Below are 23,083 nucleotides of genomic sequence, written 5' to 3' on the forward strand. Positions count from 1 at the left end.
TGCTATTTATCTTCTGTTTGCTCTAAAAATACTCCTCTCTGAAGTTTCTGTTTATTTATAAATTATTTGTCTTTCAAATTTAGAGAGCTGATAATGAAACAGAAAATTAACTATGAAAATTAATTAAACTTTGCAGTGGATGAACATCTTTCTAATGCTGACATAAATACGATCATTCAGCTGTTCTGATGCATATAAACCTATTATCCTTGAACCTATAGCAGGTACTGAAATAAATATTAATATGTTTTATACTTTTATAACCAATTTTTACTTAGGAATTTTCCTGAAACCTTGTCATGGGTAATGCATCATTAGCAATGACATCAAGATGCTCCAGTTCCCAAAGTACTCTTGTCAGGTTTTAATATAATGATTTGTAAAGTTTTAATAATCTCATTGTAATTCAAAAGGCATCTGCTGGAATGGTGCTCAGTACTGTAATAAATCTCCATCCCATCTATAGTGCTGTGATAAAACATCTTTGCACCTTTTCTGAGGATTGTCTTTAGACATTAGCTACTGCTGTGGAGCTTAACAAACATTATTTTTTTTCTCTTGACTGAAAACTTTAAAACCAGTTGACAGTGTTAGGTTAAAACAAATAGGATTTTGAATTAATTACTCTACTTCCAGAATCATTTAATACCAATAAATCCAAAGAAAGTGAAAAATGGGTTAAATTATATCATACCATAAAGTCCTTCATTTAGAGAATTTTCCATAAGTTTTGCTATTTATAAATTGCAGTGTTCTTCTGTTGGAATAAAAACACCACACTGAGCTGAAAAACTTGTGTCGTTTTTCACAAAAATAGATGTTATTTTCTAGATCCCACTGCGTAACAAAACAGGCCATCAAAAATAAAGAGAGGACGAGTTGGGCTGCAAGGATTTTTTCAGGGGCTATGCGGCTAATTTGACACTGAAATCAAGCTGGCATTTAACTGGACCAAGGTGTCCTTTTAGCTTTGTTTTCTACCTTCTTCCTTCTGTCTCAAGACTCTCAAACCCCTGCACACATGACAGTGTTTTAGCCACCTCATCATTTTTTATCTGCTCCCTCTCTTGCTTCTCGCTGCTGCAGCTGAAACCACCACTAGTGAATAATCACACCAGTGTCTCCTAAGGGTATTACTCCACACTCAAAAATAATTGATTAGGTGGGATGTGACACAGTCCTGAGGTTGTGATTCCCTGACCACATAATGGTTAGGCAGCCTTGGTCCTGCCTACCCGCAGCAAAATCTGGGTGGATAAAAGGCATTTCTTTTTGTTTTGCTCACAATGCACAAAAGGCTGCTCGTGTTTCAAGTGAAGGAAATAGCTTGATATATTTCAATAACTTGTTTCCTTTTCAAAACATTAAGGAAGAAAAAGAGGAAAATCTTGCTTTCCTTCCTGTTTCAAAGGCCATGATTAAAGGCCTTTTCTAAGGCTTTTTTGGTGGCTAGAATAAGGGAATTTCCTCCTACAAAGTACTTGTTCAAAGAAACAGTTCTCTTTAACTTAAATATTGGTGAAATGCTTCAGTGAAGAACTCTCATATTGCATCTCTCTTTCAGTGTTTTTGTATAGAATAACAGTAAAGATGTGAGCTTTTATTCCAGAAACACTCCTTTCTTTTATTCATGTAATTTACTTACATCTTAAATGAGCATATTTTTTAATGAATTTATCTGAAAAGATTTTTCCTGCCTTCCGTTTTGGCTGCGTTCATCTGGGGTCCTAAGGCAACATGGATTTTTGGCTGAATTACAGTGGAAAAGTCCTGCAGTTTTTGGATACAGTGGTCAGATCAAGGAGGAATCCAACAAAGAAGCTGGAGAAAGGCAAAACTGAAACCTTAGTTTCTTGGCATTTTGTAACATTTCTGTGCCTGTGTTGGTTTTAGGTGGTCATCACAATACAGAACACATTACTATAATGCAGAAATCAAGAATACATATGAATCTTGAGATAACTACCTTGCTTTTAAATTAGGCCATATTTGTATATCTTCTGCTGGCTGTATAAATTACCAACCCCTCAGCTTTGCTCCTCCTGTGTGCCTCATCTCAACACACCTATTTAAGTAAGATTTCCTTCATTTTCCACAACCCTCTTCCTCCAACCAGCAGAGTATCCTTCCTAAATTGAGCTGGACAGTCACTCCTTCCTTGCAATCACTCAGTTTTCAAAGAGGAAATTACACACCCACACTAACATTCATTCTCATTCCTTAATTTGCTTGATGATACTAGAAGGTCTGATCCTATATGGGGACTCTAATCTGCATCATGCTGTATAGGGCAGCCACATTGTCCTGTCCCCATAACGTTGACAGATCCAATGACCTTCACTTAGATGCAGGAATGGTACTGATGAGTGGTGACCTGGTTTTTTATTTTTCTTGCATAGCTTTGCATTTTTTCTGTGAAGTTCTTGTATTCTTACAGTGCCCTTCCAGGGGTAAATGAACAATTTAAATGTCAGAAGGACTTTCTGTGAAAATGAAAGCATTTTTTGCTTGAGATTTCGTCAGGGATTTGAATTACTTACTAATTTGATGGAACATAAATAATTGTGCCCGTCACAGTGTCACCAGCTTAGTAACAATGACAGAGAAATGCACACATAAAAATCAATGCAGGCTTAGTCGCTACTCAGAGTTCACTTTGCTTCCTCATCTCCGGCCATAATTTTGTAGAATCTTAATGCCACATTAGCCTTAATTTTACATGAGCAACCACATAAAGTTTCCCAGCTGGAAGGAAACCAGTGTTGTACCAAACCACCTAACAATGTTTGGATCAATGATCATGCATTGGGTTTGCATCTTTCTGCCCAAGAGTAGGTGCCCGTCACATCAACACTCCCCATCTCCTGCATCTGTCCTTGCAGAGCATTGTCAAGGCACACGAACGCCGAGGAGGCTCCTTTCAGAACTGTCAGGTGTCTGTTGCTGGTTTTAAAATTGCTTTTGGTTTTTATGCTCTGCCAAGGATTTGTCACACCTCCCGCCAGCGATGTGCCTGCTATTCTCACTCCTGCTTTTCCTGCCACAAAGTGCGCGAGGAGCGTGCGTCTGCCACGGAGCCCGCAGGGACCGACAGCTGGGAGTGTGCAGCCCTCTCTGCAGAAGGGATGGAGCACAGGCAAGCCTAATACAGATTGTCTGATGCCAACCTGCCAGTGTCTTTCAGCTCTGACTGCTGGTGGGCTTTTCCAGTTCCTCTTCAAATGCTCTTCTCACCACAAAAGCTGCTGGGAAGGGTCTCCTGCTGGTGCTGGTGGGATGATGCACATCCTTAGTTAAAGACATCCTGAGGCAGGGCAGGATGGAACTGTTCTTTCACAAGGGCTGAGGATGCTCCTGGGGCCTCAGAGAGAATGATTGTGCCCTGTGGGAATAGGGGAATGTGAAATACAGGGTTATGTCTTATACAGTTGATTTGCATTAAAATGGCTACTAAAGCTTTTGTCTGCCACATGCCTCAGCAAGCTCTCAGAGGAGCACATAGCAGGATGGAGCTGTTGCACAGAAACATTGCTTTTTCCTCACCTCTGCTGTCTTTGACTTGCCCTTTTTAGTACCATTTTGTATGTAAGCCTCTTAGAGATGCCTTTTCCTTGTTCTTACCAGCTGCCTGAAAGGCATTGAAATGAGTCTCTTCCCCCATGTCAGTCCCAAGGGCAGCACACAGAGCTGGAGGCTGCACAGAATTTGCCCTCTCCCAGCCTGGGCATGGGTGTTCTGCACATTCCTGTTCTACTGTGCAGGTTGTCAGAGGGAGCAGCAGCCCACAGGCTCTTGGAATATCTTTCAGGGTGATGGAAACCTTATTTTGTCACTCTGCCCTGTTCCCTGTGGCTGTCACCAAGAATCTACATGTATCAGCAGAAAATTTTTAGCAGAGCACAAACAGATTACCACAGTAGAAAAGCCTCCATTAATGTCACAAAAATGAGGCTCTTATTCCCTTCCTTGTCAAAAGTGAGCAGTGAAAATCAAAGTGGAGCCAGATCAAAAGCTTAGGTACAAAGTGAATCGATGGCATCTGTTGCTTGTTTGCAAATGTGGGATGGGGTGAGAGGAAGAGAGGAACCTTTGTTTATTTAAAAGGGCATTTGGACAAAAATCTGTTTTTTTTACTTTGCCTTTGTATTATTAAAACACTGTAACTTAAGCTCAGCAAGAAGCAGAGTGTGGTCTTGGGTGTCCCTTGAGATGGGTGAGATGTTTTCAGGCAAGTTGGTGATGACCATTAACATTTCTGGGAGTACTGGGGAGACCCAGATCAAAATACAGCAGAAATAGAATTGTTTTAATAATGAAAAAGGATCAAGAATAAATATACTGCACATCTCTCCAGCTGTCCTAGGCAAAAAAAAACACTGAATAACCTGTTAAAAGAAATCAGCACTAAAAAGGAAGCAATCCAGACAGTGTTAGTTACCCTGTGGATCTATCACACCAGAAGGCATAATAACAAGAAAACACCATTAGCAACATGACAGGTTTTTTCTTTTGTTTTTCACTTTAACCATAACACCACCTGGCAAGCTGTTTGCTTTCTGCACCAAATATCCAGGGGTTGTAGAGAAGAAAGGCGGGGGAGAAGGGTGAAGGCAAGATGTGATACCGTGGGACCTCATCTTTTAAAGCAAAACTTTGAAGAAAGCAGGATCCCAGTTTGGAGCAAGGAGAGCAGTGTGATGTCTTGAACTGAGAAGCAAACGTGGAGGAGCATTTTTTTTCCTCAGGGATGATCTGAATATATTCTTTTGTTTTCTGATCTGTTCTTGTGTTCACAGTCAGAGTAGCTGTGTGAAAGGGGCCAGGACATGATTGTTGTGGAGCAAAGAGGAGGAGGAGGGAACTGGGAAATGAAGATGAGAGTAGAGGTGATAAGTTCACACCTTTATGTAGGGCAGCTCTGTGCATAGCTGCAGGGGTCTGTATCATTTAAAAGAATGAGTGATGGAAGTGTTGGAAACCTCTGGTCCTTCACCTGTCTGCTCTGCAGAAAGCAATGCTGGTCACGGCTGAGTAAAGACCAGAGAGCTGACATAGAATTAATGTATTGCACAGAAGAACTAATTCAAACTAACAAAAAGAAGATTGCAGTTGTTAAACATTAAGATCGAAGGCTAATGCTGAATGTGAACAAATCACCAGCAGGGAGAAGGAGCTGGGTGCTTTGCTGGTGGGTTTTCAGGACGTTTTCTGGGAAGAGAGGGGTGATGAAGTCTGAGAATGTGCAGTTTTGTGCTGGAGCAGCCATGAACAGCCCACACTCCTCTGGCCACTTCTGCCACACTTTGCCCTACATCTGCCAGGATCCAGCTTTCCCCAGGGATCATCTTCTACTCTAATCCCATTGTCATAGTTTCTTTTTTTCTCCTATCACTGCTGCCCATTCTGTATTTCTTAGTTTCCATGTCCCTCCAGCCTTGTCTCCTCATGTACTTCTGCCTCAGGTTTTGCAAAACCTGCACAAGTCTCATCTCAGTCTGGGATGACAACAGGCTCTCTGCCAAACTGTGCTTCAGCAGTGCTTAAGTATTAATGGTTCAGAATTATTTTTTACTTCTTTAAGGAGTTAAGACATCTCCTTCCCAGCTAAAGCTTTTCCTCCTAAGCTGTTTTAAGAGAGGGAGTGAGAAAAATTAAGTCTGAGACCAACACCTGGTGTGAAAAGGTTTAACTTCATTTTTTCTTTTTTGCATAGGAGACTTGTCTTTTTTATTTGCTCTTGGTTTTTGTACCACTCACTGGTTGTCTCAGATTAAATTAGCCTGCAGAACTGTGTTATGATCTCATTCCCTTCCTCCCCACCATGCTGTGCTTTCTTTCATTATTCAGCAGAGGCTCTGGTTTTTAAAAACTAAATAAACATAGGAAAAATAATTGCACAATAAATGAGAAAAATTACCCTGAGTACAGAGGACTGTCAGAAACTGCTCTTCATGCTGGATTCACACAGCAAGTGCTCATATGCTGATCTTGTAAGTTAAAGCAATATATAATATTTGTAATCTCATCCTCAAAATCACCACTGTGACTCTGGTCCCTGGCTCTGGTGTGCAGCCTCCTCCTCTTGGGGAGTTCTGGCTCTGTGGGTGTGTGGCATGGTGTCCTTTTGGTTATTTTTGTGTGTTTGGTTTTTAAATGTTTGAATGCAGAAGCTTTAGAATGACTTGGCTCATTGTGAAAATGAAATTGGCAGTAACATTGTTAAACAAATTTGGGAGGTTTTTCAAAGCTCTTTATGTTGGGATTGCAGATTTCAGTTATTCAAAGTGTAGCTGGGTAACGTTTCCACCTATCAGGCACTGCACATACGTTAATTTTGGAAATAGACTCATTTTAAGATATTGTTTTCAATGCTGCCAAGTTCCTGTTTTCTTACAGAAAAGCATGATGAAACTCCCAAAGCATTCCATGAGATATAAATGGACTTGGCATATAGTAATTTTCTTGTGATCTCTAATCCAAGTTCCTGTTAAATTTAGAAAGGTTTTTGATCACAGATAGTTGTGTAGTACTTACCTGCATATCTCAAGAAGCCTCTTACTCTACAGTGATTTGGTAAAATTCAGGTCTATCTTTATCCAGCATTTTGCAGAACATATTTTTAGCAAGTCAGTCCTTGAACTCAAAATGTTCAACTGGTGGCTCTTGCAATATAATAATTGTTGGCATCAGCTTGTAAAAACTGCAGCAGTTGGTGAAGATCCACTACCGGTATCCGATTTAAGATCTGATTTTTAACTCTGCTTGCAAAAAACTGTTGTCCACAGTTCCTATTAGTTCACATCTTGTGGTGATGCCTTGACAAATAAAGAGTGTAAATAGGTCCGCTTTTTTAAGCATGCCTGCAATTGCTCTTTGGGTTGGGTTGTACAAAAAAAATGGCCCTTGGTCCCATGCAAAATAGTGGGGAGATTTACCCACCCAAAGAATAGGCTGAGTGTGACTTTCCCTATTGCTGTTGTGGGAGAAGGACCAAGAGGTAAACTTCAGTGTTGTATGGGGTCAAATATTTTGCCAGCTGGCTCTGTTAATCAGGTATTTTGTGAATGTAAGAGTTAAAATACAACATTGCTCTTTTATGCTGTGGAACACTGAGTAAATTAAATGTCACATTCATTGTCTTAATTGTCAACAATGAATGTGTCACATTTGCTAATTTTTTATTTGGAAATATGACAGTGAACGCTTTTTGACGAGCTTTGGTGCTTTAAACAAAGTGTTGCTTTTTGTTGACTGTCAATAAAGTTCTCTCTACAGAATTTGTGGGGCATCTCAGTGGATGCTTGGGCTACTACTCCTTTCTGCGCTGCCCAAGAGTGGTGGCTGCAGCAGCACGTTCATTGTTGCCTTTCCAGAGGAGTCCTGTCTACTTAGAGGGCCTGTTGTTAGGGTCACAGTCTCTGGGGCTCCGATTTTCTGGTTGTTTCTTTTTCTTCTTGGGTGCCCATCTGCATTCAGTGCTGAGATGGGAGCAGAACAAAGAGCAGCAGACGAGTAGGTGGCTCATGGATTGCAGTGCTTCACATGTATTTGTAGTTGAACATGGGTTTTTATTGCTGAGTTGTTTTTTTTCCCCTTTGTCTACCAGTTATTTCCTAGTACCTGTCAGCAAATGCTGTCTTGTAGATTATGCAGTTCCCAGCCTTGTCTGCTTTCTCCTTCCTAGGAACTCCTCATGCTGCTCAGTCTTTTCCCAACTTTCAGGATGTAATTTGTGCTCATCCCAAGTACTGAAAATGGGAAATAGGAGCAGTGAAGAAGGGTTATTGCCCATCCTTGTTCTTTCCCATTTAGTATGAATTATTTATGTACACGTGTGTTGTATATCTATGTAAAATATTTCTTCCATATTCCATGAATGCTGTTGGTCAGCTTGCAAATTATTCTCCTTACAGCTTTACCAACAACAATAACCAATTTAAGGTTGAAATTTTAAAAGCAACATGACTGCCAAGTCCCATTTTCAAAAATCTGTCTAGCTCATAGGAGCATAACTTCCTGACATTTACTGTCTATATGCTCATGAAGGGTATAGCAGGTAAGCTCCTGAATTTCTAAGTCCCTTTTCCTTCAAGTTTCACATGAAAATCTGTTTCTGACTTTGGTTTCTAAAACTCTGCACTCTGCATCTAGATGGATGTGAATGATCTTTTTTCAAAAGTGTTAGGTTATTAAAGGATAATCAATTGATTATCATCTATTTTAGTAGTCATTTTAATCCAATTATATGATTTTTTAAAAAACATTTTAATCTTTGGAATTAATTAATGAAAACTTACAGCATTGCTTGTAGCTATGAAAAATTAGATTGAGTACACCCTGCCCTACTTAAACTGTGTATTAGCAAAACTACTTTTTCCTCAAGAAATACTCTTTTTCACAGCTGACTCTGACTTTCCAAATGCTTAGGAAAAAACCCTCCCTAATTGATAACCAAAATTTAATCATAGTCGGATACTTCCAGTTTGCATTCAAATAAGGTATTTCTCTGTCTAAATAAGCTTCCTGTGGTTGATTATTCATATTGTAGTTCAAAATGTTTAAAAATGAAAGACAGAGTTGGAAGAAATGTAGACTACTTAATACAGTGTGTATTTAATATAAAAGTCATGCATTATTCATTTTTGCAATTTGAATAACTTTGAATTTAGCATCCCTGTGCTTCATCTTTTCCTTTGATGAACAATTAATTATTAAAATATAATATTGTCAGCATATGGCACAAAAATCCTTGAAAGTGTAAAATGATCTTCGTTCTCCTGCCATCCTTTGATAAAGGGGTACTCCATGTTCTCTGCTTCTCAGAGCATGTTTATCCAGCAGTGTGATTCCATCATTCTAAATAAAAGGTTACACAAGCTAAAAATAATTAAATTGTTAATTTTAACTGAAATAGTTTTGCTTAAATACAAGAGAAAAGCTCTTTTCCCATCTATTTCATATACAGTCAGTGGCTACTAATGCAAAAGGGACGTTTGCATGTTGAAATGCTCTTTCATGTTCCTTGCAGTCCCCTGGCTGCTCAGCTCCCAGGTAGGAGCAGCTGCTTAACTAGAAAACCCATGTCATTGTGCTGTGAAGATCTGTGTGTGCTGCACTGGGAAATCAAGTCCTTTGACTGACTTTGCAATTTTTCTAGCCAATTTTTCCCATATAAAAATAAGCCAATCAAATTAAATACGACCTTTTGCTGTGATTATGTCTTCTTGATTGGAATCTCTCTGAACTTTGGCCAATCGTATATTTTACTATTTATAATCAAATCATACTTTTTTTCCCAGGGGCATGAGATGAAGAGGAAAATAAGTGTTTTATTATTTGTTTGTTTCCTAGTTGGAGGTGCAGGAGTGCTTGAAATCTGCTTGGATTAGAAGGAAAGAAATTGTTAATTAAGAGATTGCAGTATTCTGTTGCAATGGAATTACTCATTTTTTTAAAATGCTAAAGGCTATGAAAACATTGCACACCTGTTGCTGTTGTGCAGAAGAATAGAAGATGACTTAAGTACATTGTGTATTTGCACCTTGCAGCAGCAATGGGGAAGAAAATCCCCCTGGCTGTGAGGCTGCTGCTTAGAGGTATGGGCAATTCTTGATCAAGACTGTGGGATGCTGTGGAAGGGAATTCTGCAGACTTCACTGTTTTTCTTTTCCTTCTGACTTTGGAAGATGTATGTGTCAATCACCAGCCTACCTGCTTCTCTGCTCTGCTTCAGGGCAGTGGGCTTGCTTAGCAGCTCTGATGAGGCAGAGAGAGAAGAGTTCCTGGTACCCAAATGTGGACTCTTGTTTGAGGCATGAAGAATATAGAAAAATCAGGAATAAAGATGTATGGGAGAGCCTCGTGTGTCAGCATGCCCTGAGGCACTGAGCACCTTGGCTCAGGCTGAGAGAGAGCTTTGGCCTGTGAGTCAACATAAATTGCAGAGGATAAATGCTCAGGGATGGCAGGAAAATTGTCTTGCCTGCAGCTGTTCTCTCCTTTCATTTATTTATTTTTTTTTCTCAGTGTTAAATATTACCAGCTTGTCACTGTTGCTTGAAGTTAAATGCTTTCAGTGCTTAGGTTTGCATTTCAGGCTGTCCAAGGAGCTTCTCAGAGGAAAGAGTTTGTTCCCAGACTGCTGGACTCTGGGCAGGAGTGTCTCAGATTATGCAGAAGAGGCAGTGGATTTACTTCTGAGATATATTTCTGGTGCTGTGCTGACTGCAGCTCACAGCCTGCCCAGCAATGCCTGTGTGGCCTGGTGCAGGCAGTCCCAAATGAGCTCTGGCTGGATGCTGTTGGGAGCACCATGTTGATCTTCAGAGGTGCCCAGATGCCCTGCAGCTCTGCTCCTCAGCTCACCCCCCTGGCAGCTCCCAGATAAGCTTGGCTGGGCAATGTGACTCTGCCTCCTCCATCTCAGCAACCATGAGGGATTGAGCCCTTTCCCTGCTGGTGAGGATGGGATGGATACTGGTTGCTCTTTGGTTGGGCACCAGCAAGCAGGGGCACTGGGGCCTGGCTGTGTCCCCCTGGGTCTTGGCCATCCCTCTCTGCCATCCAGCTGGAGAGGCATTTACTGAGTGCTGAAGCCACTGAATACAGTGTTATTTCTGTGCTAACATAAACCAGTGGGTAACGAGGGCATTTCACACATGCACACATTCAAAATAGGGGCGTGTGTGTTCACTATAGGATTGACTAGCATTTTGGCTGCTCTTTTAATAATGAACACATCACCTCTTGCAGAGCCTTCCTGATAGGGCGCTTTCATCTTTCATCATACAGATGAGATAAAATATGTTGTTGCCATTACACCTTGTTAGGCTGCCTATCAATGTGATGTCTGTTCTAAAGATGCATGTTGAAAAAAAACCAAAAAAGTGTAATTCTGCTTGTCAATCTTCCCTGCAGAGAAGGAGACCTTTCTGGATCCCTTTGTGCTGAGGGACCTCCTGCCGACATCGCTGGGCAGCTACTACCGCTACGCGGGTTCCCTGACTACCCCTCCATGTAGTGAGATCGTGGAGTGGGTCGTTTTCCGGAAGCCTGTGCCCATTTCTTACCATCAGGTGTGTTTATTTTGTGAGTGAAGTCCTTGCCTTGATTTGACAGTGTTTTCAAAACCAGCCGATTTAATTTTGAGAGCAAAAAAATGTTTCTGTTGACAAAAAAGGAAGTGTCGGTGATTATTTGTTGGGGTTTTTTTTTGTCTTAAGTAATATTATTTCTGAACATGAGCCATCAGTCTTAAGAAGACAGTACAACATGAAACCCAGTTTCCTTTCAGTGATTTATTTCATATTGTTTTTGTTAAGATTAAATTAAGCTATGGTGTAAACATTTACATGGAGTTCCTTTTTATTCTTTTTAATTGAAACTTTGTTTTCAAAGTAAAGTGAGTGATTTCAGTTCGGCTCAGATTTAGTAATTTGAACTAATTACATTAGAAAAGGCATCTTTCCATTAATTCTCCATGCTTAACTGTTTTTATAACACCGTAAAGCTGCCATTATGTGCTCAGAGAGCTGGTGCACAAATCTTTAAAATTAGCACATAGCAGCTTTTAATGCAAATAGAACCAATGTCTGGGATTTGTCTGGAGGAGAAAGCTCCTGATGAATGGTGGTAGATAGAGTCAGATGTTTACCAGTTAAGTGTATTTTGACATTGTAAGATTGCTGTCTTTAGAAAGCCATCCTGTTTGTCTTTCCTTTTATTCATCTTTAGTAAACCACTGAAAACAAACTTGGAAAATACAGTAATTCTGCAAAGCATAAGTGAATAGTTCACTGGGTGATCCTGACTGACAGATGCTGGTTCTCAAAGATTTCTAAAGGATGGAAGGCCCCTGCTCCAGGCTTTTTTTTTTTTCATGTTTTCTAGATCCCATTGCTTCTTCCGTAGACTCATTTTTTTTTTAGTGCCATGTTCAAAACCAGTCTCAGCACATCAGCTGGGCCCTCCTGAGGCTGAGAGACATGGCAGGATTCATGTCTGGCCGCCCGTGCTGGTGTTAGATTGCCTTTTTGACAGAAGCATGACTTTGTTGCCTGTGTTCAGCTCCAGGGCAGCAGGAACCCTTTGCTGGAGGTTTCCCTGAGCACTCCCTAGCAGAGCTGAGCACATCAGGCGTTCACCCAGCCCTGGGTTCTGGCTGAAGCGTGGGACACTCTGCACATGGTCCCAGTTGAATCGGACCCTTTGTTTTTTTCAGGCTATTTCTCTGATTGTCGAGATCATTTTGAATTCTGTCCTTGCCCGCAGGATCCTTGCAATCCCTTGTAGCTTTTCACTGCATCAATAAGTTTACTGTTTATTATTTGGTGGCTGCAAGGCCTGGCCCACGCTCAGTTTTATACCCTGTATGTGCGTCAGGTGGGTTGTGACTTCATTTTTTTCCTTTTTTAACAAATGCAAATAAACTGGTAAGTACCAATTATGGCCATCATTATAATGGTATAAAGGTACTTTATCCTGGCAAAGCTTCTTTCCTGTGCTGTACAATAGTAACTGTGCCAAGTCAACCCTTTAAAATTTGGCGTTGTGCTGCTTTATGCATGCATGTGTGGTTGAAGGGCTGGGAATTCTCTGCATAGACAGACTTTCATTGATAGTTCAACACATGTGGAATAAGTAATAGTATTCTTCCCCTTGGCAGCTCTAGATGGGTATATTTTAAGAGCCTACCACCCTGCCATTGCTATGATTATTATTTGTTCCTCTAAGAAAAACAGTGCAACATAATCCATTGCTATAGTTTAACCTTCTCTATCACAAACCCGGTGAATCAGCCTGCAATCCCAGAGGAGGAAAGTGAGATTGTCTAAGCTTTGTTGTTGTTCCAATTAAATCTTTGCTTTTGTGCAAAATACCTCTCTGTAAAAAGGACAGTACAGAAGTGGTCCATTTGTGGAGGCTTCTCTTTTTTATTCTCAGTGCTCCATCACCGTCATCATTCCCAATAATTAGACAACAAAACAGGACAAGCTGTGTCACCCTGCAGATGCATTGTAAAGCTAAGTGCCTTCAATGACCCAAAGCATGGCATTATCTCTCATAATGCATATCTCAGAGTACCTCATTGTGTTTATAACAGTTTCAGTATTTTTAATTGCTGTCTGTATATCCAACCCTTACAAAACTGCACATCAAGCTTTAATGGTTTGTAATTACATGACTCAGAATTTTAGATCAGGTTTCCTTGTACATGCAATAGTCTTAGAGCAGCTTTTCATTTCTTCTTCTGAACAGGAGCTCTTGTATTCCTTGAAGAGCATGAATGTAGCTCCTTGACTGAAGCTCTGATATTATTATTTTTTGTCTTATCAGCTAGAGATAAATTAATTTCTCATTTCTGGTAGATAATATTTTTATAGTAAAAATGAAGGTGAAATTACTTATATATACTTCAACACATTAAAAGGGGAAGGTTAAAAATCATATTTGAACTGGCAGTTGTTAAAATGCAATTATACCTCCCCAAGGTAGCATGGCAGAAGAAAATATTTTAAAAGTTCACTCTAAGAGTTTAAAAATTCAATTAATGTCATGGAAGCATAAGCCTAGAGATTTGACTTCATAGAAGCAGTTTCTACCCAAGTTCTTGAGCTTTTATAAAGTAACCTTAAGCCTGTTACCTGGCTTCATCAAAACTGCTTCCAGTGCATGAAGTGCAAAAGATACTTAAATATGCACAAGAGCTTTGGTGTGCACTTTCATAGAGGGGTATAGCAGGATCATCTGTTGGGTATTTGTTTTTTTAAGACAAAAGTGTAAGACAATGGTCCTTTTGCCCCTTTTTTAACCCATCCAAAGATGCTTCCAAAAGTCTTCTGCTAATAATTAGGAAACTGTTGTCAAGATTCTTTGGGATGTTTTTCTGAAGAATCAGAGAGAGAATTGCAGTTGAGAACCAGGGAATAAGGCATTCATCTAAGATCCAAAAAAAAATTGCAATCCAAATTCCACCATTAGTACCTGCAAGACTGGAAGAAGTACCTGAGCTCCTTGTCTGTGATGGGAACTGGTCACTGGCTGTCACCTCTTTCTGCTGGTCACCTGCCATCCCTCTGCCTCAGTGTCACTGCTTGTATAGTAAAAGTAGTTGTGACGGGGGGAAGCTACTGCTAAAAATGGTCAAGCCTGAGTTGTGTTATTTTGGAGGTGATTACCTGCAGCTCAATTCCCTTGGGTTTGTGTTTTGTAGAGAGCTGCCAAATTCAGGATCAGAGCTGTGTGGTCCCTCCTTTCTCCCTCCTGCTGTCCATGCACTGCTCCCAGTGATAACGTCCAAACAATCACAGAATCAAGGAATGGTTTGGGTTGGAAGGGACCTTAAAGATCTTCTAGTTCCAACTCCCCTGCACAGGCAGGGACACCTCCCACTAGACCAGGTTGCTCAAAGTCCCATCCAGCCTGTCCTTGAACACTGCCAGGGATGGGGCAGCCACAACTGCTGGGCAACCTGGGCCAGTGTCTCACCACCCTCACAGTGAAGAGTTTCAGCCTAATATCTAACCTAAACCTGTCCTCTTCCAGTTTAAATCCATCAGTCTTTTTCCTATCATTACAAGCCCTTGTAAAAAGCCTCTATCTGGCTTTCCTGTAGCTCCTTCAGACACTAGCAGGTGCTTTAAGGTCTCCCCAGAGGCTTCTTTTCTCCAGGCTGAACAACCCAAACTCTCTCAGCTTGTCTTCCTAGAAGTGCTCCAGCCCTCTGGAGCATTCCTATATGTATCTCCATTAGCCAGATCAACACACTACCCACTCCAAGAGAACTTTACTTTTGAAAGAAAATGTGTAAAAATGTACTGTCTCCTGGCCTATGGATCAGAGAAGGTTTACAGATTTAAGCCTAGATAAGCAGGATGGTCAGGCCTAGCAGACTGCGATGCTTAGCTGCTCTGTTACAAATTAATTTGATTATTTTTATCAGTACAATCAACTCTCGACTGGGACTCCAATGATAATTTTTCCTGGTCACAAGTTTCAGGACACTCACACGCTTTGTAACTTTTAGAGCAGATGCACTTAATGAAAAGGCTGTATCTGTCAAAGTGACCTGTCATTAAGGTATGAATGTAATTCAAGTCCCTTTTTAAAGTCTTGGGGCAGGTTCTGTACTCCCAAAATCCCTGCTATCAATATATGTAATTGATGTTGATGTAAACAATATCAGGACTGCATCCTTCTCTTGCTCAGTCTTTCCAGCAGCAACATAACCAATTCTAGTTCTAGACCTGAGTGATAACAGGCTATTCATAAATGCTATATTGACCTTGATAGCAGTGAGAAAAACATTAGCTGAAAATATGTTCACCTTAGTTTGCTAGAAATTTCCAAGAAATACTAAGATATGAAGTAACAGAAAAGTTTTCCAGTTACGGTTCTTCCTTACAAGTTCATACACTTTAATAAAAATAGCTCAGATCTGAATCCAACAGAGCAAATTTACTCCCAGAGGAGCATATGCTAAATGTGCCTAAATACATTTATTCCATGGATTGGGTTTTTTCCTCACCCTATAGTTAGGTATCAGAGGGAACAGGGGTTGGTTGGAAGGTCAGGGCTCCTGGAGCTGGTAGTCCTGAGATGGCTTCACTTTGCTATTCACCTGCTCCTGGGCAAACCAACTCATGGGTTTGCTGTCCATCATGTAAAGGTGTGACAGTCTGTGAAGCTTAGCCTGGCAGCTAAACTTCATAATGTATTCAGAGATAAGGTTGCTTTGTTCTGGAGAAGGCTCTTGGGGTGCAATGACCTGGAAGCACTTTTTGACGTGACACCACAAAGCAAAACGGTGCCAGCAGTGAGGAGGGTTTGGCATGGCTGTGTCACCCGTGAAATCCTTCCAGACAGGGGGTCTAAGGGCAAATATTTCCTTGCCCAGGAAAGACGTCCATGATTTGCTAGAAGGCCTTCTCCCTGGTTGGGCAGGATAAGCTCTGTGCTGAGATAAGATGGTTGGCAGTGATTTCAGTGGGCAGCACGACTTCTCCTGGGGTTTATCAGTCTTGGCATCAGCATTTTGCTTCCTGCCATTTTACTTTCTTATCAGCCACCCGGATTCCACCGCATTGTTTTTCTAATGAACGTCCTCTCTCTCCCCTGCCATGCTGGCTGCAATCAGCTGGAGGCCTTCTACTCCATCTTCACCACTGAACAGCAAGACCACGTTAAGTCCGTGGAGTACCTGAGGAATAACTTCCGACCACAGCAAAACCTCAACAACAGGAAGGTGTCTAAATCTGCTGTGAAGGATGCTTGGAGCCAAGATATGACAGACATCTTGGAAAATCCACTGGGCACAGAAGCTTCCAAAGGTAGGTTACAGTTACAAATTTTGCACTTGATTCATAAGGTAATATTTTTTTGGTCTACTTTGTCATCAAAAGGATGAGGATAGCTGTGAGCTACCAAAGAAATAACACAGTGTGAGCAGGCATTCCTTGTTGGTATGTGTCAATAGATTAATTAATTCTGTATGTGCCTGCAGTCACCTGTGAAATTTGCTGTCCTAAGGTGCCATGGCAATAAAGCCCTAGAATATGTGAGTCTCAAAACAGTCATGACCCTGGTTCTGCTGATTGGCTGTAGGGCCTTAGAGATGCCTGACAAAAGGAAACATGAAGGGTCAAGGTCAGAGGTAAAATTTCAGCCCCATTAGCACTGACTCGTTGGATGTTTGGCAATAGAGTATCCAGATGTGGTTATAGGATCCATTTTTACAGTAACAAGACCTTTTGAAGAAACATCGATCTTTTAATTTGGCATTTGAATCAATCTCTTGGTAATGGTGACAGGGGAAAAAAGCTCTTCCTTATAGGCAGGTGATTTTCTAATGTCTTGCTGAAGTGTTTCATGTGCCTTTTTGTAGAGCAGCTGATTCTTGCTTCTGTCAGACACTGGATAATGAGCTTGGATGGAGAGGGTGGAAGGGAGGTTGCTGTCACTGAGTTGGCACAGACAGCCCTGGCTAGAGAAGCACATCAAAAATTCTGAGAGAAATGTGTACTGAATAAAATAAGACTAGAAATAAATACAATTTACTACCTTTATTTGCTTTTATTTTATTGAATGGTGTTATTTATAGGTAGGAGGAATGACTTGTGCTTCCCAGTCTTCAGTCTCAAGAAGCGCTTGGTGCTTAACCAGTTCTGGGTAGAGGGAAAGAAGAGGGGGTGCAGTGTGCCAGAAGAAAACAGCTAAGCAGATTTACAAGCTACTCTTTGGTACTTGCTGTTTTCACCTGGCCAGCCATAGGCAGTGTAGTTTTCAGAGGGTGTGAATCATGAAAACAGCTGCGTTCAGCAACCTCCGCCTCCCAAGAGAGTGCTGGAAGAGTGTATTTCTCAAGGCTCATTATTCTGTGAGCGTGCTTATTTAGATATATGTAATATGCATGTACACAAACCACATGTACATTAAAGGCAGCTTTGGGACAGAGAATTTACATCAGCAGTGAGAAAGAGATCTTGGGGATGAAGAAACCCTGCCACGCTCTGATGCTCTGCCCTGCATTTTTCAATCAGAGCTTTAACAGCAACACGTGTCAATATTTATTTCTTCAGTTATATCCTGTGTACTTATTACTTACCCAGAACAGTGATGAAAGTTAATAGGTTACATTATGTTAAAAGTGACAAAACTGACTAGGTTTTATTTTGAGTGCAGCCAAGGTACCTCTGGTGCATGTGGTGTAATGTTCAAGAAGATTTTACTGCTTTGGCCACGTGCCTGCATATTCCTTGCCTCTCTGGGTGGCTTTTAAGATTATAAAAATGCTTTAGGTGATTTTCACCCCCATAGTAAATAGCTGAAACCCACAATTTTGAAAAAGCATTACAGATGCTAAGGTCTGTAGTTAATGAGCTGACCTTGAAGCTGGAAGTGTTGATACCAAAGGAGCACTTAAGTGACTGGAAGGATTCCCATTGACTTTCATCCTTAAGAACTCCAAAGCCCAGATTTGGCCAAGAACACATGGCTTTCTTAACATGATGTGAGCCATTCTACAGGAGCAAGGGAGCTGCACAAACATTAGTCCACAATTAGATAGCTTGGTTTCCTGAGCAGTTTCTCTATGAGTTCCCTTCCATCATGTCCAGGTGCCATAGTGCTCTGCATTCATGTCTGCCTGGGATTGTGTGCTTACAACATTCTCAAGAGGAACCCTCGGGTGAGGGCCATGCATTCCACCATTTCCCATGATCTGACAATATTCAGTGTGTCATCAACTGCATCTCTGCAAATGCTCGAGTCAGTGATTTTTTTAGGTTTTTTTTCTCTTGAGCTTTTGCTATGGGAGGCTAATGGCTGGGCAGCCAGTCTTTTTGTACTGGCTCTGTCAACTTGTCACTTTTTGGGTTGTGTGAACACCAGGGGATGCTGAAAACAGGTGTTTTTTTCATTAACTTAAAAATAAATAGATTGCTGCTGTGTTGCTAACACAAAATGGATTGTTGTGTATCCTCCAAAGGTTACAGGGATGAGTTATAGCTGTTCCAGAGATACAGCACTGTGGATGTTTCTGGCCCCTTTTTTGACAAAGGTGAACAGTGATGATGTGCTTGGTCCATTGCACATTCTGAACTACAGACATATAAATAAAATGAGTTGAAGTCACAATACTTGAAAGCAAAACCTATTGTCTATTCAGCTAGTAAATACAGTACCTCTTTATATAGTGTCATTCAGGCACAAGTGCTGAGAAGCTGAATGCAAGGAGCACTTCTCAGCCAGACAGTCTAGCATACAAATATAAGAGTGTAGGGTTAGCATAACAATTGTATTGTATGCAGATTCTTCTGCACACCTCCTGGTTGCATCTCGATGCTTTCCACATTGCATTAAGCAATGTGACCAATGGCTATCACATGTTGGCTCCTGTCTAACCCTTCCTGTGCTTAGATTTGTGCTTTGTAAAAAAAGGCAAGGTCACAAAAATGTGTCTTTTACTTGCTGCAAGGTGGTATGGTTTGTGATGGTCTTCAGCTCTGGAGGGGAAGTTGGAATTTGTTTGTCGGTGTGAATTTTTGCGATTTGTTTCCTCTGTCACACTCTATTAAGTCTGTGGGCAGTATTGCTAATCTAGAAAACAGTGGAGCATTCGTTATGTAAGCCTTTCTTTTTTTGGAGGAAAATGTGCCCAGAACAATTTGCATAACGTTCAGAATAATTTTCAGAATCCCCTAGTGAATGGGGAATTTCAGATCAGCACAAAGCAAGGCAGCTCTGCAGTTGCCCATTGACAAACGTGCTATCCTAAACAGTTTGGCACCAAACAGGAATGTCTTTTCTCCCAGCTATCAAAGCTGTCTCAGGTCACAGACCCGTGACCAGTAGCATAACCTGCAGATACACTGGAGGAAAACTATTTCTCAGATTATGCCAAGTCCTTGGAGTATTTCCTTAGCAAAGCCCTTTAAGTGGTGGCATTTGGTAAATAAAATGTCTTCTGGGAAAGGCTATTTTAGGTCAACCAAAACTAAACTGTCAGTGCATTTGGATCCAGTTCGTTAGCCAATATGAATGTTACCAGCCTTATGTTTTGCAGTTGGTCTCCTCTCCCTCCTTTTTTTTTTTTTTTAATTTTAATTTTTAAAAAGCAAGGGAGAAGCAGTGTTTCCAATCATCAGAATACAAGATAGTGAAAATATTTTAGCTAATTTGAAATTGTGTAGAGGGCTAATTTTAACCTGGCAGTTTGTTTTTGTGTTAGTATTTAGCAAGAAGGGTTTTCTTTGGTCAGTTATCTCATTCCTTCCTCCTGTTGGCAAAAGCTGATTTAAAGCAGTCCTCTTGAGGACTGCTTGTATGCCTAGAGTAAAAGCACATGCATAAGAACTTTGCTGAATCAGAGCCCATGAGCTGAGCTTAATTCTTAAGTTGACCCTGGAGCTGTTTCAAGAAACCATACAGATCCTCTTCAAATATCTTATTTCTGAAATACACCTTTTGGGATAAATACTGTCCAGCTCTGCAATTGTAGCAACTGGTGGATTGATACTAAACCATCATACAACAATATTTTTTAAGAAGAATCTTTCAGATTAACTTGAAGGTGAAACTGTCTGTGATTTAAGATATGATATACAGTGGATCATGCTGTTAAATCATGCAGATCATCAGGCCTGTAAAATTTAACAAGAGGGCTCACCAGTGTTACAGTACTGATTTATCTAAAGTTTTGCAAAGCTAGAGCTTCTCTGTACAGGCATATTAAACCAGGAATGTATTTGTAAAATATTCATCACATGCTGTCAGCATCAGTGACAGTGGCAGTCTGATTTTTTGCACATGACCATCTCTGTTAAAACTGCCACCTTTCTCCTCTGGCCTGTCCTCTGTGGCTCAGGACTATGTTGCTCTGTCACATCACATATTGTGCTCCTGCTTTTTCATGGGCTGCTTTCAAGCAGCTATGCTAGAGGGATTGCTAATTATTTATCAGTTTAATAGTGTACATTGCTCTTCAGGGACGAATAAACACAATCCTTACATAAAAGTCCATTCAGTTCAAGGTCTTGACTCTGCATGTTCTTTACTTCTTTCACCTGTTGTCCCATCAAGCAGAGATGTATTTACAAAACATTACCTGCTTCAATAGAGGTGTAGACATGGAAGCTTGGAAGGAAAAGGTGTTTCATTTCCTTGTTTCACAATGTATCCCATGTGCAACAATATTTGCCCATTTTATCTTGCTGCTGATTAGACCATCAGATGTTGTTTCTTTTTGTTTTTTAAAGCTGGAAAAAAAAAAACACAACACCTTTAACCTTTCTGTCTCATTAAATGTGCTGTAAGCCTCACAACACTTAAACAAGCATCCCATGTGAGGGGCTCTTGACATCAGAGTTTTCTTTCACAGATGCCTGATTACTTCCCCAAAGGTGTCTGATTACTCGTTGCTGGAGTCTCAAATGATGCTGTTTCCCATCAGTGGGAATTCGTCTTAGAGTACTATCTTTAATTATGATCCTAGACTAAGTTAAATAATGAGCAGTCATAAATTCACTCTAGTAAAACTTACTTAGCTTTGGACTCTAAATTAAACAGCTGGGACGTTTCTCTAGGAGTGTACAGGCGATCATGTTTGTTACTGTCTGTGTTCAGTGGCAGCAACACACGCCTTAGAAGTCCCTACAATTTTAAACAACTGAGATGTGGGTACAAGGTATTTGGATTTTCCTTCCTGGCTGCTTTGCACAGGAGGAATGGCTCCAACTACCAACCTCCAGGCAATGGTACAGCACTGCTCAAGCAAAGCAGTACAGTACATACTATTTCACAGCTCCTGACATCAGGAATAAAGCTAAGGCCTCCTGTGAAGGTGTTGCCTCTTCTGCATGGGGTGACATCTCCACTGCAGCAGTCTGTTCTTCTGGAGCTTCAGTGCAGTGACATCATCCTGTTGAGGCAGATAGTTTAGAGCCTTGGCAGCAGTGTTTCTGAATGAGAGCAAGTTATTTGTCTCATTTATAGCCTCTGTTATTACTCCCAGTAATTTGTTTTTGCTTTCTAAATGCTCATGTTTTATGAGAACTCTCTCAAAACAACTTTAAAGTTTCTTCATGCCCTCAGGTTCTCTTTGGGAGGCCAAAGAGGATACCAGGCAGAAAAGTTCTACTCTTGCAGAATGTCTGTTATGTACTGGAGTCAAACCTAAATGACCACAACATACTCTATAGCAGGAACTGTAATGTAGCCTAAACAACAACATGGCAAAAGTAAATTTAAAATGATACAGTGTTGAAATCTTAACTATGAAATGCTAAGGCAAAATTGTAACTATTTATTTCCTTTAAATTACTTAGAGAAAACTAAACAAGCAAGAACTTATAGTTGTTTGGGTTTTATCCTTTGGAAGAATTTGGCTTACATATTGATTTCTTCATAGATAAACAACTCATTCCTGGTTTCTTTGGATTTCTGTTTTTATTCCATTTGGTTATGAAGATTATCCTTTCCCTTTTCCTTTCCCCTTGCACAGACTGTGGATTTCACTCAGGTCAGCACCCTACTACAGCATGCAGGTGCAGGTGAATCTATGTATCATTATGAGGATTTCTGCTGCTGCAGCAGACTGACTCAGTGCAAAAGGTTGCACTTGAGGGTGGTAACACTGTGCTGTTAATTGCTTGCCCTGCATCTTCTTTGCCCTGTAGACCTGCCCAGCTGCCACTCTGCCTCGGTGCTCCAAGTCAATGTGCTCACCTTTTGCTGTGAGAGTCTCTTTTGATGTGCACCTCAAGTACCTGTTGTAATCACATTTTAAGCAGAAATCAGTTTGCTCCTTCTGCATATTCGGAGCCTTTCCACCTCATCCATGTCTTGCTGTGCAATGCTGGGTCCTCATGTATGCAGTTGGGTTGTAGTATGCCATGCAAAAGCAGGAAAGGAAAGGCTGCTGCCTTCCAGAGAGTCTCAGATCAGTCAGGTGGAAGGCAAAGCCTTTCAGGGGAAAAAAAAAACCAAACAAAACCCAGACAACAAACTTTACCCTTTTTGACAGCAAATAATGTACAAAATGGCGTGATACATATACCTGGCATAGGCATCATCCTTCCCCTCCCAGTAGCTCTTTTCTGCAGGCTTCTGTTTTCACCTGTAGTAACTTTTGTGTGGTTGTAATGTGAGCAGCACGTGTGTCTGTGCCTGCATGTGGTGGACCAGCAGATTTAGTAATAAACAATAAAAAACTGCTTGTACTTGCTTAGAGATTATAAAGGGCTCAAACCAAAAGAGCAAGAGGAATTCAGTGTGAAACTTTAAGTATTATCTGGGTTCACAGCTGTCACTAAAGCTGGAAGAGCTAAGTGCTTGTAAGGGAGCTTGATGTTTTATTCCATTTACACCTGCAGGGAATTCCTTTCTGCACTGCCTACCTACCAGTCCAGCTGTTTGGCACACAGAAGTACTGATTTTAATTTTAGTCTCAACAGCACTTTGGACCATGAGTGCCTGCAGCTCATCCCTTGTGTTGGAAAGAGCTTCCAGAAGCTATGAATGGAAAGCTGCTTTCCCAGACTGATTTTGGGCATCCCTCAGGCATGTATTGGGATATTCTGCCTGCCCT

The 23,083-nt window shown here is 40.9% G+C and overlaps 1 protein-coding gene across 1 annotated transcript in view; it reads left to right on the top strand.

Annotated features, from left to right (window-relative positions):
* PTPRG (protein tyrosine phosphatase, receptor type, G) overlaps nt 1-23,083 on the top strand; it is a gene marked incomplete at its 5' end in the record, with an annotated part of 313,696 nt that overhangs the window by 200,437 nt on the left and 90,176 nt on the right. Inside the window, 2 exon segments of the mRNA XM_009997037.1 lie at nt 10,918-11,075; nt 16,136-16,328. Of these exon segments, the coding sequence (XP_009995339.1) occupies nt 10,918-11,075; nt 16,136-16,328 (351 nt within the window).

Source organism: Chaetura pelagica, unplaced genomic scaffold (genome assembly GCF_000747805.2).
Source record: "Chaetura pelagica isolate M959 unplaced genomic scaffold, ChaPel_1.0 scaffold364, whole genome shotgun sequence".
Lineage (NCBI taxonomy): Eukaryota > Metazoa > Chordata > Aves > Apodiformes > Apodidae > Chaetura > Chaetura pelagica.